Source organism: Chelonoidis abingdonii, chromosome 3, assembly GCF_003597395.2.
Source record: "Chelonoidis abingdonii isolate Lonesome George chromosome 3, CheloAbing_2.0, whole genome shotgun sequence".
NCBI classification, from domain to species: domain Eukaryota; kingdom Metazoa; phylum Chordata; order Testudines; family Testudinidae; genus Chelonoidis; species Chelonoidis abingdonii.
In genome coordinates, this window is record NC_133771.1 from 72027748 (window position 1) to 72042448 (window position 14701).

Below are 14701 nucleotides of genomic sequence, written 5' to 3' on the forward strand. Positions count from 1 at the left end.
CAAAGTTCCAGCCATCCCCCTTTCCCCCTTAACCACACCATCACAGACCTATTAAAGCTCCCCCCTCACTAGATGCACACAAAGCTGATGCATTTGAATCCCACAACACTGTTAAGCTCTCCTTGGTCTAAATAGGCTCCAGGCACAAGCAGTGTCTCTTTGGCCTCTTTAGCACATTTTGTAGGCAGATTCTGTTACCCCTTCAGAGTTGGGACCTGAAATCGAGCTGGCCCCAGTCCCCAAGCTAAATGTGAACTCCCCCCCCTCCGCCCCAAAGAGCTGTCTAAAGACCCCAGTAGCTTAAGCATACCCTTTCCCAAAGCTCCAACCTTGCAGGCATTCTCTGGTTTAGTTTACCTCTTCAGGGACAGGTGAGATTTCAAGCAGATAAACAGGCTTAGTAAAGGTTTCTGAGTTTGACACAATACCTTCACCATAGCACAAGAGACATACATATCTAGACAAAACAATGAAATGCCTATGTGCTCTTCCCTGCCTGATTTTCCTCACCACTCAAGGGTTTTTGGGGTTTGATCAGAATTCTTCAGGATGTACAGAATCCCCTCTCCTGCATGTAGCTGTTTCTATGAATTGACTGTCTCTTCTCTACAGCCAGCTTCTTTTGATCTTGGCTGGTCCTGCAATACAAAAAGGTCTTCTCTGCTACAAAAGCATGCCCCTTCATTCCTCTCCATCTCTGTGGTTTTAATAGCTAGCACTAACTCCTACTTTCTCTGTTTCCCCCTTTCTGGAGAATTTTCATTGCTTCAAATCCTGTCCCCTGCATAGAAGATGGAGAAAATTGGTTTCACCTAGGAGGTGGCCCTCCCATTGCTCTGAAATGCTCCCATTTGAATGGGACCTGTATGATGACTCTCCAGTGTCCCTGGTCAGGTAGGGATGTGACACCAGTCCTGCTGGAATTAATTGAAATTATTAAAATAGGAGACCACTAGACTCTAATTTAATATATATTATTATATTAAGCCCAAAGGCTAACTGGTATTTTAATCAATTTCCCTAAACATTCCTAAGCCTAAAAACACCCAATACAGTAATAAAGTATCCATAAGCATGTGATCAGTATACTTACATATAGGCCAGACCGAGTGAAAACTGTCTCATCCTGGCATGATCAAGTAGGATCTGATAACCTTCAGTTTTATGGCTCTCTTTATACCCTTCAGTTAAACTTGCTAGCTTTAGCAAAAACCCAGTTTGAAGAAGTTTATTCTTGCTACTTTCCTTCCAGCAAGGTCTTCCTTTCTCCTCTCTTCCCCACTCCTTGCTTACCAGCAGAACAGTGGGAAGGTTTGTGCTTGTTTCTCTTAAGACAGTTTGTCTTGTTACTGTAGCTTTTTATTTTATTAGTTACTTTTTGAACCATACATCATTCCCACACTACAAGTAAAAATAATACCACTAATTATTCTCATGACCATCTTTTATTAGCCACAAACCATAAAACAAATATATTATTTTCTTAAACTTAAGCTAACTTTAATTTCATAACTATTCCTACAGGTCCTGATAACATATGGCTGACTGCATATTCACTGAGGCATTCAGTAATACAATTTCATAAAACCAACCTGAATTCCTAAGTTGTACTCAGATTCCCCAAATCATCACACCCTCCCAGCTACACCTGGCTGTGAAGAAGAGCCAGCACTTCAGTATTCAGAGTTTCCACCTATGCATGAAAAATCCTAATGGGGCCAGTTAAACTAGCTTCCCAGCAGATTTGCGTTAGTCAAGTAGCATAAATCTGCTAGAATGTTTAGGATGATGAGGCCACCAATAAAAACTCACATATCTGGCAACTCCTCACAGTCCAGAACAAGTGAAACCTGTAAAGTTATGCAAGCTAGGAACTTCTATGATTTGAGGACTGTTTGTATGATGTTCTGAAAATGTAAAGCATTATATGTGCACCAAGTACTATTTCTGTGGCATAGCTATTTTTGCTTCATCAAATGACAAAGAATGGACACCATAATTACAAACAATGGTACACCTTTTTATTAGTACAGACAATAAGATGCATAGCTTTTGCAATGAAAAAAGTCATGTACAATCTTTAAGACACTTGACTAAATGTGTCTTTAATGTCTGCCTTGGACAGAGGGGCAAACTTCACAGTGTAAAGTGATAATACAGGGAAGATCATATCATGGCATGTTTCATAAAAATACCCTGCAGGCATTATCCAACAACCAGCAACATATATTAAATAGGATGTGTTTAACCACAAAACACAGTTTTAAGTATTCAAGTACTTATATTTTGGTTGTGTAAACCCATCCTTTTCACACCCACATGTACCACCACCATGGGTTCAGCTAAAACAGTTCCAAGACTGTTCAAGTTCTTCCAATACAAGAAGTTCCTTCCCAGAAACAAGACTACTTCCCCCCTTCAATGATAAGAACATTCCAAATAAAGTTTAAAAATAATAAATTACAACAGTGGTGGTAGAAGGTTTGCATTGTTATAGGGATAGGCAAATAAGTGAGTACAGTCTTTCACCATTGCATAGTCTCCTGCTCTAGCAAATGAGGGAGAGCACACCTAAAGCATTTCTTTTCTAGGCTGTCTGAATATCAGAAGGCAGTTCCTGCACGTAGATCCTGCCATAGAGAGATCTCATAAAATCACTGATGAAATGCAGTCACACTTAAGTAATTTAGCAGCAATCAGAGGTTTACTTGCTTTATAAATTCTATAGACTCTCCGAGGCAGTCACCAGTTCAAACCACTGTCGCAGCGCATCACTGAGAGTTTCTGGGAGGGCATTCACATCTCTGAGGATTATGTAGAATGGGAATGGGAACTCTTCCATGTAAGATCTGATTTCAGGCATTTCTCCGGGCTCTTTAAATACAGGTACTTTAATGTCCAAGATGGAATCCTGTAAAAGAGATGAAGGGATGACTAGACTGTAGGTACCATTTATCCAATTTTTCAAACACATTTCCCCAACATTGGACAATTAAAGGCAAAAATATTTTAAAATAAAACCCTAAATGCAACCCCCTCAAGGAAGTCAAACAGGGACAGGTATGAAAAGCTGGGGGGAAAAAAAATGATTATAGTCCTAAAACTGTACTGAGCATAGAGTTACAGAATGAAGTAGACTAAAATTTAAGCTTTTGTAGTATTAAACAAACATATAAATAAATGCTAAGGAAAGAAAAGAGACTAACATGACATGAACCTGCTACCACCTGGATCAATTTGCTTTTATATTGTGTCATTCCCTGAACATGTCCTTCCTCTGACTTTTAAAACTGTAAAGCTCTTTGGGTAGAAATTCACAACTGAGAGGGAATAAATCAGCTCTTTCAAATTCCTTTTGCTTTCAACTTTTTAATTTAGAAATCTAGTTGCTATTTCTGTTCTAGCCAAAATTTATGACAGTCCCTAAATAATAATAAATCATCTCAGAGTTTTTAGTGCATCCATCATTGGGGATGCAAGAAGTGCAAATGAAGGAAATAATTTCTTGTAAAGTACGTGAGTACCGACTGTATTGGAAAGTCCCAGTTCTCCCCTCTCCTGCCCACATCTTGAGGCACAAATCATGCTCACAATTTTATCTATGGAGTTAGAAACACCCTGGAATTACTTTTTTAGGGTCAGTCAACAGTGAATTTGTTGGAGTTATTTAACAACAAGAGGCGCTCCCAACACCTTCTCTGCCAGGAAGTGACAGACTAGCCCAGGACAAGGAAGAGTCCTTGTGTAGGCTTTTGTGGGTTGAAAACTGGGCGCTTTTCTGTCAGACAGAAGCTTTGTGAATAGTTGGGGCACACTGTTCATAACTAGAGATGGTTACACATGATGCAATAGTATGTTACTATATTTGTGTACAGCACCCAGAACAATGGGACCTGATTCTAATCAGGGCCCTTGCGTACGATCAGAATACAAATACATTTTCACTAAGTATCTACTAGCGGACTACAGCAGATTTTTTCTATAAACCAATTTATGGTAGATTTAGGCAATTCAACAGCACAGTCGACAGAAAATACTTTACAGCAGTGGTCCCCAACCTTTTTGTCTGGCGGGCACTAGACGAAAGACTGTGGTGGCGGTTGAGCATCCGCAGAAATGCTGCCGAATTTCTGCGGCATTTTGGCGGTGACACTTCTCGATGATGTCGCTTGTCAGCGGCAAGCAGCGTCATCGAGAGGCGTCACCGCCAAAATGCCGCAGAAATTCGGCGGCATTTTGGCGGATGCTCGACCGCCGGCCAGGACGCGGGCGCATTTAGATGGGGACCCCAGCTTTACAGCATATAGTATTGTGCTGGGTGCCTCCCAATACAAATAAGATGACAATTCCAGGCCCAAAGAGTTTAAAATCTAATTTCAAATATGACATAAGGAGTCACAATAGAGAGAGGTTGAGGGAGCACTGACAGATGTTGCACATGAATGAAATTTTAATTATTTCAGTAAAGGATAGTGAACAGCAAAGTGAAGCAAAGAATTATTTTATATTAAACAAAATATCTTTGTTGACTCCTACAAAAGGCATAACTCCAGCTGTAGTTGCAAATGTTCAACAGCTAGAAAAAAAAAGGATCTTGGTATAAATTCCCAGCCAATTTTATAAAGAGTTACAAAGCCAACAGTTAAAAATACTGTGTGTAGCTTTCCATTCACTGCACTAGAATGCTGTTTTATTATTCTCTCACTCACCCGGGAATTAGGATTGTCTAATACGACAAAAATGACAAAGATATTGGCATTCTGAGCAGCCTGAACTGCTGCTGTGACTCGTTCCTTGCCTTCTAGGAAAAGGCCTCTTCCATCAGATACTATCAAGAGCAGCTGAGCGGTTTCTAAGCACAGGGAAAACAATATTTTCAGTGCCAAAAAATAAGAACTTCTAACTCATTTAAATTGAAAACAAAAACGCTGCATTTATCACAATTTATTTTTGACGTCTGCACAATGGAAAACCCTAATAACCTCCACAAGAAAACAAAGTTGTGGTCAATTATTATTCTCTGACTTTTAAAATTAAATTACAACCCCAAGCAGATCAGGAAAGAGAATTTCTCTCCTGGAGACATGAGTTAGACTTTGTCTACACGAGCACTTTTGTCAGTCGGGATGTGAAAAAAATACTGCCCTCACTGACATAAGTTTCACAGACAAAAGTGCCAGTGTGGACAGCGCTATGTTGTCAGGAAACACTTTCCCACCAGCACAGAGTGGCTACATAGGAGATCTCACAGCAGTGCAGCTGCAGGGGTACAGCTGTGCCACTGTAAGGTCTGAGTGTATACATAGCCTTAGACAATTTTTAAATGGCCATTATCTCCATAATTAATGATAACAGGCAGGAAAACTAAACTAGTGAATAAAGGTCTGGTTTTGCATTCCTTGCTCACCACAATCGTCAGTGAGACAGGAATTTTGGGTGCACAAGGAATTCAAAGATTAGGTACCAGCTCTGCAGACTTGACTACTGCACATATCTGCTAAGGGGTTTATCCAATTTCCACTGAAATCAATGGGAGCCTTTCTGAAGGCCAATGATTTCAAAGGGAGGTGGGTCAGGCCCTAAATCAGTGTGTTTGTATAAAATATGTTACAACTTGAGTGCAATAAACTGCTTCTAAACACAACTTTTTTTTTTTTTTTGGGCTAAATACCCAAGAAGTCTATACAGAATGCCTATACAAAATTTATTGAGATAATGAAGCACAAAACATGGTCTCAAACATTTTTTTTTGCTTTATTTGAAAGATTATCAAATGGATCTTCTTTGTTTTGCTTAATTTGCTACTTAGTCCTGCACACACTATGCAAAGTTTCAGCTTTTAAAAATGGAATTGCTGAAAAAGCCTCTTAACCAAACATTCCATTTGAACATTCAAGACTATGGTGCTGAAAAGTGTCATCTCAATTCTGCAAGTCTTTACAGTTTTTCTCTATGACAACATAGGAAAGATATTGTATTAAGACCTTAGTGAGCTATATTCCCATGGTAACAAGCATAATTAGCATTTTAAAAGTGCTTACCTGGATTGATATTTTGAGACAACTGCTGTGCTGCAGCAAACATATTTGCTGATGATTCTAGAAACTGCAGAGAAGACAAACAAGAGAACAGTAAGCTAATTATAAGCAGATGCATTAATGCTGGAAAGATTTTTAAAACAAATGAACAGGTTAAAAAGAGTTTATCAGACTTTTCCACATTTCATAGAAGTCACTACTGAATGTGGAAGATCGCTGGAGCTGTCTGGGTGCATATCAATGGCTACTGTTCTTGATGGCAGTAAGGGCATATTAGGGATGCCTGAACTGAAAGACAGTCCAACCAAGGAGAAAACTCAGGCAAGCTCCAAAAGGTACCACTACACGATTTCTTTCATGAACCAGCCAAAAGCAAAAGAATGATTTTGGTAAATTGATCCTCTGCAGAGCAAGTCCCGGTGCTTGGTCAATTAAAATAAACAAGTAATCACGTCTGGAGTTCTCTTCTTCCCTCTGGCCTTAATACACCATTGGGATTAAGACTATGAGTCGGTCAGAGAGGTCATGGACTCTGTGATTTCACATGACCTCCACAATTTCAGCCTGAAAAGCAGGACTCCAGCTGTCAGCCCTGGGTGGTGGTGCTCCAGCTCCAGCCCACTCGGGCTTCTGCGATTTATTGTTTATTGCCACATCCCATCTGTGACTTCTACTAAAAATACCTGTGACAAAATCTTAGACTAAATTGGGATCCACTAAAATAAATTCCTGCTGGACTTAATTAGGACTCTTCCCCCATGCTCTTAAATGGGATTCTGCATTAGTGCAGAAGTTATGCTAGTAAATCCAAATGTAAGATTAACACATGTATCAAAAATGCAGGTTACAATACAGTCTGAGCTGGGGGACTATCAGGGGAGAAGAGCACAAACGAAAGCGATACTGCTGAGTATTAACTATTGCAACAAGATGCTAAGCTCTCCTATCTCTTATCTGCTTAAATTGTTGTCTAGTGGAACAGCCATGCCATTCGTGAACTGCCATTCATGTATTTTGTTTTTATGTCATCACAAACAGTGCCTAATGCCATGATACAGTTAATGTCTTGTCTGGAACAAAAATTCTGCAACCCTGCAGTCCAAGAGGTATTTTTGCATACCTGAGCTATCTTAGTTTTCTTTTGTTGAAATTTGCAGAGGCGTAATATCCGTGTTCCTGACTGGTCACTGAATGGTTCATGGAATGGGTGCAGAAGTTGAACTGTCTCACCAAAGCTGAAATAAAGTATGTGTGTGTTTTAAAAATATGTTTAATAAGAATTCTATATTGCTAATTTGCTCTGAAAATCTTAAAATAAATCCATGCTTAAAATATTCTCACCTACATACAGCAATCTGCCCCACTTCTAGAAGAGACAATGCATTTCCAATCACTGCCAGGGATTCATATGCAAGCTAGGAAAAATGAAGTTAATCAAGATGAAGCAACATGTTCAAAACTATTGCTGTATACAGGGTTGTTGTAGTCATGTCAGTCCCAGGATGTAAGAGAGGAGAAATATAAGATCGGTAAGGTCATATCTTTTATTGGACCAACTTCTGTTGGTGAGAGATTCAAGCTATGGAGGTACACAGAGCTCTTCCACAGGACTGGAAAAGGTACTCAGTGTTACAGCTAAATACAAGGTGGAACAGATAGTTTAGCATAGGCAGTTGGCACATATTCTGAGGGACCATTTGAAATGAAGTGGCCAGTTAACATCCCTGTAGTCATAGGACAAAAAGAAGGGTTAGTGGGTTACAGATTGCTGAAATAAGCCATTAATCCAGTGTTTTTATTAAGACCATAATTTTTAGTGTCTACCGAAGTTATGAATTTAAGATCCCAGGCTCATCTTTTGAAAGTGTTGTGCAGTTTCCCTTTGAGGTTGAGGACTGATAGGTCAGATACAGAGTGATCGCTCTGAGAAAAGTGTTCGCCCACAGGTGATATGATGGTTTTGTCATTTATCGTTTTATGTATGAGTTCATTTGCGAGTGTAGTGATTATCTGGTTTCACTTACATAGCTATTATTGGGGCATTTAGTACACTGGATGAGGTACACCACATTTGTGGTGAAGTGTTGCCAGTTCTTTTAGTCTTTTGGTGCTGAATTAAAAGCATATCAAAGTTCATTTTCATAGTCCAGTAAAATCAAATTTAAATGCTGCCCATTAAGTATTTGTTTCTTTATATAATTGTTTGTGTGTGTATATCAAATACAAACCTAGCGATATCACAAGTAAAAAATTCAAAAAAATCTGATTTGAGATTTTCATGAATTACAGAAAGATTATGTTGGTGCTATTTGCAGTCAGCTGAAATCCTTTGGATGTTATACACTAACAGTTTAGGCTGATGAATAGAAATTGAAAATGTTGCAACAATCAGACTGAGGGGAGTGCACATTTTTACTCAATACAAATTCTGTACTTTATACATATATAAATATGTCACTAATTTACCAGTGAAGCACAAAATATGCATTCTATCCTGTAATTCAAAATATTTTAATAGTAGAGTTTGACTAAGGATTAGAAACTGCTTAAACTATCTTCATATTTTACGTGTGACATATTAAAGTATGTCTATTCAATAACAGCACCTTCCATGCAGTACAATTCTTGAAATAAATCAGCTACTCTTCTGATATACCATCATAAAAAAGACCTTGTCTACTGTACTGCTTCATCATTACTCTGTGGAATAGGTTCCTTCCAAGGTTTTATTTGCCTTACCTGTTTTGAGTGGTTGTCTATCATACTAGATGAATCATCAATGGCCAAGCAAATCTGGTACTGACGTTTGCTGGGTTTGGTTCTTCGCAACCAGATCTTATCCTTTCGGAACTGACTGGCAATATATGGAATCACTTTGCGCATATTCAGTCTTTTTCCTGTTCTGTAATCACCTCTGATAGTTAAGAAGCCAACAAAAATATTAGTGGGGAGAGTCATTTTATTGATGATAGTTTATATAATCTGGTAATTATGCACAGCAACACAGGCCAAGATTTTTCAGAACTGGATGTCTAAAATTAGGCTCTTATGTCCATATTTAGGTCCCTACAAATTGGTTTGATTTTCAGCTCCATTGGGAGTTGGCTGCTCAGCACTTTTGAAAAGAGATTTTTAATGTAGGTGCCTAAATACGGAATTAGGAGCCTGACTTTTGGTACCCAGTATTGAAAATGTTGGTAAAAGATTATTTGACTTAAATCTTGTTCAGAATCACTTGGAGCTAAAACATGAACAATGTGGAGAAGATTTTGACTTCTAACATCATTTTGACTTGCTAGAGCTTCTATTGAAATCAGTTTGAGCACTGTATAAAAGAAAAAAAAATCTCAAAAAGCTACAGACTCAAGATAGTGAAGTCTTATAATTCTTCACTACCACATCACATTTGCAAGTCATCAGATCACCTAAGAGTTCTAATTAAAAAATAAAATGAATGTGCATGCACATGGGAAACAGTTACTACAAATATTAGAGGATACTGCTGAGGCCCAAACGCAACAAGCTGTGGCTGTAAAGATGACTGGCCCAAAAAATAAGAGGTTAAGAGGCTAAAAGCCTTACAGAGAAAAGACTTACTTCAACTTGGCTGCCTGAGTGGGTTCAAGTATGAGTCGTAGCTGCTCACAAAGCTGTTGTGAAAGAGGAGTGGTCAGTGCTAAATATCTCTGCCACATCTCAGCTGCCGTCTTTTCCTGTAATAGTACCAGATGAGACAAAACTCATTACATTCATTACGGACAAATGAAAACCTGTGAAAAGCTTGAAGGAGGGAGCACAAGTCTGAGGACAACATTAATAAGACAAAATAAGTCCTTCCGGTGAAGTTAGTGGGAAATGCTTGTTGGAGGACTCATTTCTGGGCTCCAGTGGAATGTTCAAGAGAAAACCTTCTAAAGGCAGAATAGTGTACTTATGTGCAGTTGAAATTTTAAAGACTAAAAAAATAATCAAATCAATGCAGCAGGCTGAGCAGCTGATAATACTGTTCTTGGAGATATAACTGGTGCTTTGCAGTATTACTGGCACTACTGGAGAAGTCTATCTGGGAGTTGGAAAAGTCCTTGGCAGAGGTAATAAGAAGTACTGGTGGATGGATAAATAACCAATATATTACACTTGATAAAGATATAATTTATATGGAATGGAGCTAAGTGGCTTTTCCATGCAGCTGACTTGCTACTGACCTGAAAGAAGGAAAAGAAATTTTAAACAGATCTCCTGGAAAAAGGCCTATACCATTAGGCCTCATTGCTATCTAGAAAGAGGCAGCAGATGTATTTATTTTTTCCGATGACTCCTACCATACCAAGGAAAGTGTTACTGAAACATGTTACTCTGAACTGGTTTGAGCTAGAGAACCAAGCAGTATCTAATCTTTCACTATGAATTTGCAAAATACATTGTTTTCAAGAGCAGTTTTTACAATCTTAACAAACAGAAAAGTGTCATCTCCTTTAAAATTAATCTTACTAAACTTGTAATGTGTATGGAAAAATGTCTAAGGGATAGAATACTAGCTTCTCTTTGATTAGTAAGGAAAAGATTTGTCTACCTCTCCTGCAAATGGATCTGCCTAGGCATGAGAATCTGCCTATGCAGTTTCCTTTGCTGACAGCGTCCTTACATCACAAGACAGCAGAAAATGGTGCACAGATACCTCTTATTTTAGTCAACTCAGCTGTAAAGAGAAGACTTTATTAGCATTAGATTTTAAAAACCTCTCTTTAAATGTCAGAGTATTCTAATGCTCAATGGCCATTCTTGCCTCCAAGCCTACACCAAATGGTTTTAACATTTCCACTACAATTGCCACTGTATAAACAGTAATGTTTTGACAGTTAAACTAGAACCACAACAAAATGGCTGCTGGCCCACGGTCTCTGAGACTGCGTGTTAAAAATGACATCACTTTTTAGCAGGGTGACTGCCATTAAGAAGAGTCTCCATAATGACAATTTTAATCAAGAGCAATTTTCAATACAATTTAGTTTATGGCTGTGGTAATCGCAGCCAAGTTGAAGTAGTTCTGGCATCAGACAACTTAAAAGCAGACACTGTAACACTGCAGATGAAGGAGGCAGCTTCCAGCAGTAATGTCTATAGACTAGTATAGGTAAAGTTGTGTGTAACCCTGGTAAATTGCAGGTGTCACCTATTCAATGTGTAAGGACTTGACAGGTTTGAGAGAAAAATTTCTCACTATGAGTTTTAGAGATCATTACCAGAGCAAGTTCAAAGCAGCTTTCTCTAAACTGCAGATAATGCTTTGGAAACATGATTGGAATCATTGCCCAGCTGTAAGGTTTGTGTTAAGAAGTTTAAAGGACAAGCTAACTACCCAAGACAGAGGGAGATTCAAACTGCGTTGTCTGAAAATTAGATTCTGGACTGTAAGTCTTCATCCATGACTTCAATAGGGTTACAATATGAAAGAACGCATATTAAGGATTCCTATGGCAGGTTAAATCACTAACCTCATCTGGGTTTCCAGATTGCTGAGTTTGCCAAGCTTCCAGTTGCTTTTCCAGTTCCTGTCTCAACTCTTCGGGATCTTTAATTACGTGCTAAAGGTACATTTAAGAGAAATGGAGATAGTCCACATATCAGTAATCTCCAATCCTTACAGCATCATAAAAAAATTAGTAAGTGCTAGAGAGGGTTATAATAATGGCTAAGATACCTAGAAAATCAAGTTTAGATTTCATTTTAAATTTCCATGATTGCTATTATCTCTTCTTGTTCTTCTGTACAGACAACATAATATTGGTTGTTACATACATTTTGAATATGTATTAGAAGTACTGAATTTCAAGATGATTGATTTAAGTTGCCTTGTGTCAAGCCGTCAATTTGAATAATGACAATAAAAAGAAAAATCAGTCTATTTCAATTTATTTAAATTTCCCAAAGAAAAAGTTCACTCAGCAGCTAGTGGTAGACTCAAATAATTTTTTCTGTTTAATGTATTAACAGAAAATAGCAACTCACCTATCAGGCTAATATATCACTGTTTGATAGCTTATGCATGCTTTGTTAAAATAACAACTTAAATTATATTTCTTCAGTCTTCACTGAGAGTAACAGGACCTCAGACATCTAACCTTAGAGAGGACTACAGTACATGGGCTATATAGCTGGAATTAAAATAATCTCTAAAACTTTCATATTAGAAAGTTTAAAATATATTTTTCTTTATTGAGTTTTGTTTAAACAAAATATTCAGCACATCACTGGAGAATTGGAAATGTGCTGATAATTTCTGATCCCACAAGGAACTGTAAATCTCTCTTGTAATCTACTGCAAGTTAAGTGCAGGGGGGAATAGGAATGTGTATGTACAGGACCCAGCTCCCTCTCCCTTGCTAAAAGCAGAGAGACCTCTCAACTCTTTCCCCCATGGCTTAGGTAAGTGATGCTTCCTGTTTTAGTCTATTTTAATCATTTGATCTACCTGTATGCTTCCTTTTGTTTCACCTGTACATGAAAGAGCTAGACTATCCTGACCACAATAATGTGGCATCTTTACAGTTAGTAGCACTTCTCATCATGTTGTTTCATTCTTACTGGCAGGTCATTTGACACTACCAATATGTACAGGAACTTCAAAATACACTTCTTCCTATCTCCAAAATGACTGCAATTGTGATATAGTAAGACAAGAAATGAAGATGAAAGGGTTTCGGCAATATCACACTGAAACGGTTCCACCTTCATAAACTGGCCCTGCAAATAGCATATGAGAATTGCTAATTATAAATTGCATGACCACAACTTATACCATTATTCTCCTCGAAATCTTCCCTACCACTAAGGCTATTCCAATGGCACTTATGCACAACTCCCACAACCCATCAGTGCAGGCTACACACTCCTGCCCACCTTTTCTCCTCTGCATGAGTGTTTAACCACCAGGGAACACCCCAGATGTAACCATGTAGTGGGGGAAATAAGAGTTTACATTCTAAATGAACACTTCTCAGCTGTAAGATACATTACATAGCTTCTCTCTCTTTCTCACTATTTCATATCCTTTTGTAAAACAGCAGTGGGATGCTTTTGGTACAGTACCAGGACCGTGGTGTCCATCAAAAATTGATGGGCCGTATGTATAGTAGAGTCTTGGTTTCTTTCTGGTTCCTCTTCTGGCACCTTTGGCGGTTTGTCTGCTGTAGCATCTTTGATCTCCTCAGAGTTGAAAGCCTGGATTTCCAACTCCACTTCATCAGACCCTTTAGTTACATAGTGCAGAGTTACTAAACATCGTGTCCATTAAAATATACAGGTTCTTAAATTATGGCTACTATATCTTGGCTTCCACTGGACAGAGAATTTCCAAGTCTATAATCTGCTTTGGAGCTTTTCCTGTTTTGGGCAATTATGGCTGACAACAGTCAGGCCCATCTTCCTGCCAGCTGAGCAGCAGCTCAGTTCTATTGTCCTTCCTCCGTTTCCTCTAAAACAGTGCACTTCTTTTTATTCCATTCCCACTCAGCCCATCGAACCATTTTCTTCTCCAAATGGCACTTTTATGCTGCTGCATCTGAGGAGACCACTCAGCCCACTCCTCAAGCCCCACTGTCTTGTTAAAATTGGGGGTTTTTGCATGCACCTGTGTGCTCCTGTCATAGGATTGGAATGGATCTATAAGCCAGTTAAGAATGAAAAGAATTGACAGTCTGCCTACCTGAATGGAAACCATTTGCCTTCTTTATGGAAGTGAAAAAAGATTAAAGAGACCATTGTCTTGAAAGGGAGTAGCAAGGTACTTTGCCACTCAACCAATTTAATAGTTAATGCTGGTTGCTGACTTGGACTACAGACGCAGCTTCAAAAAAGCCCATTGAAAGCAGGCATTTCAGAAATATCTATATAGAACTTCTTTAAGACAAGTGAGAGGGCTATTTAAGAAGAGTTTACCAAGGGTTTTAGTGGCACTAGACTTCTTTACTTCTGGCTTCAGCTCCTCTGTGTCTACAGCATTGAGAGCATTGAGATCTTCATTGTTCTGCAGTTCTGTCTCCATGGCTGCATCTTCAGAAACCACCTCTTCCTTCTCTTCACCAAGAGGCACAGTAGGTTTCTGCTGCTCCTTGCTAGCTACATCTGTACAAAGGGAACAGGACAAACATTAAAGGAAAAAGAACAACAACTTTGCTCTCTGAGGTTCTTCCATATCAGCACTAACAGAAAAACACAAATTATATTTCAGATACCTGAAGCCTCTATTTTGTTTTCTGTCAGGGTTTTACGTAAGTAAAACTTAAATCTGTGAAGCCGTTGAATAGGTCGAAAAATCAGTCTGAGCTATTGTCTCAATCATTGCATAATATGAGCTGTGCTATGCTAGGGAAAAGACGGTTACTCACCTTTGTAACTGTTGTTCTTCCAGATGTGTTGCTCATATCCATTCCAGTTAGGTGTGCGCGCGCCGCGTGCACGTTCGTCGGAGAAACTTTTACCCTAGCAACACTCGGTGGGCCGGCAGGTCGCCCCCTGGAGTGGCGCCTGATATATACCCCTGCCGACCCAACCGCTCCTCAGTTCCTTCTTGCCGGCTACTCCGACAGTGGGGAAGGAGGGCGGGTGTGGAATGGATATGAGCAACACATCTCGAAGAACAACAGTTACAAAGGTGAGTAACC

At 39.0% G+C, this 14701-nt stretch overlaps 1 protein-coding gene and 1 long non-coding RNA gene across 2 annotated transcripts in view; one reads left to right on the forward strand and one right to left on the reverse strand.

Annotated features, from left to right (window-relative positions):
• The window catches only part of LOC142046567 (uncharacterized), a 1033250-nt gene that overhangs the window by 242088 nt on the left and 776461 nt on the right, over positions 1-14701 (forward strand). The gene's annotated exons all lie outside the window — the stretch shown is intronic.
• MDN1 (midasin AAA ATPase 1) overlaps positions 2000-14701 on the reverse strand; it is a 217883-nt gene continuing 205181 nt past the window's right edge. Inside the window, exons 92-101 of the mRNA XM_075063473.1 lie at positions 13977-14162; positions 13128-13288; positions 11534-11623; positions 9636-9751; positions 8778-8952; positions 7380-7453; positions 7159-7273; positions 6042-6105; positions 4710-4852; positions 2000-2911 (exon numbers count right to left, since the gene is read on the reverse strand). Coding sequence (XP_074919574.1) covers positions 2723-2911; positions 4710-4852; positions 6042-6105; positions 7159-7273; positions 7380-7453; positions 8778-8952; positions 9636-9751; positions 11534-11623; positions 13128-13288; positions 13977-14162 — 1313 coding nt within the window. The 3' untranslated portion in view covers positions 2000-2722. The remainder of the gene's footprint in view (positions 2912-4709; positions 4853-6041; positions 6106-7158; positions 7274-7379; positions 7454-8777; positions 8953-9635; positions 9752-11533; positions 11624-13127; positions 13289-13976; positions 14163-14701) is intronic.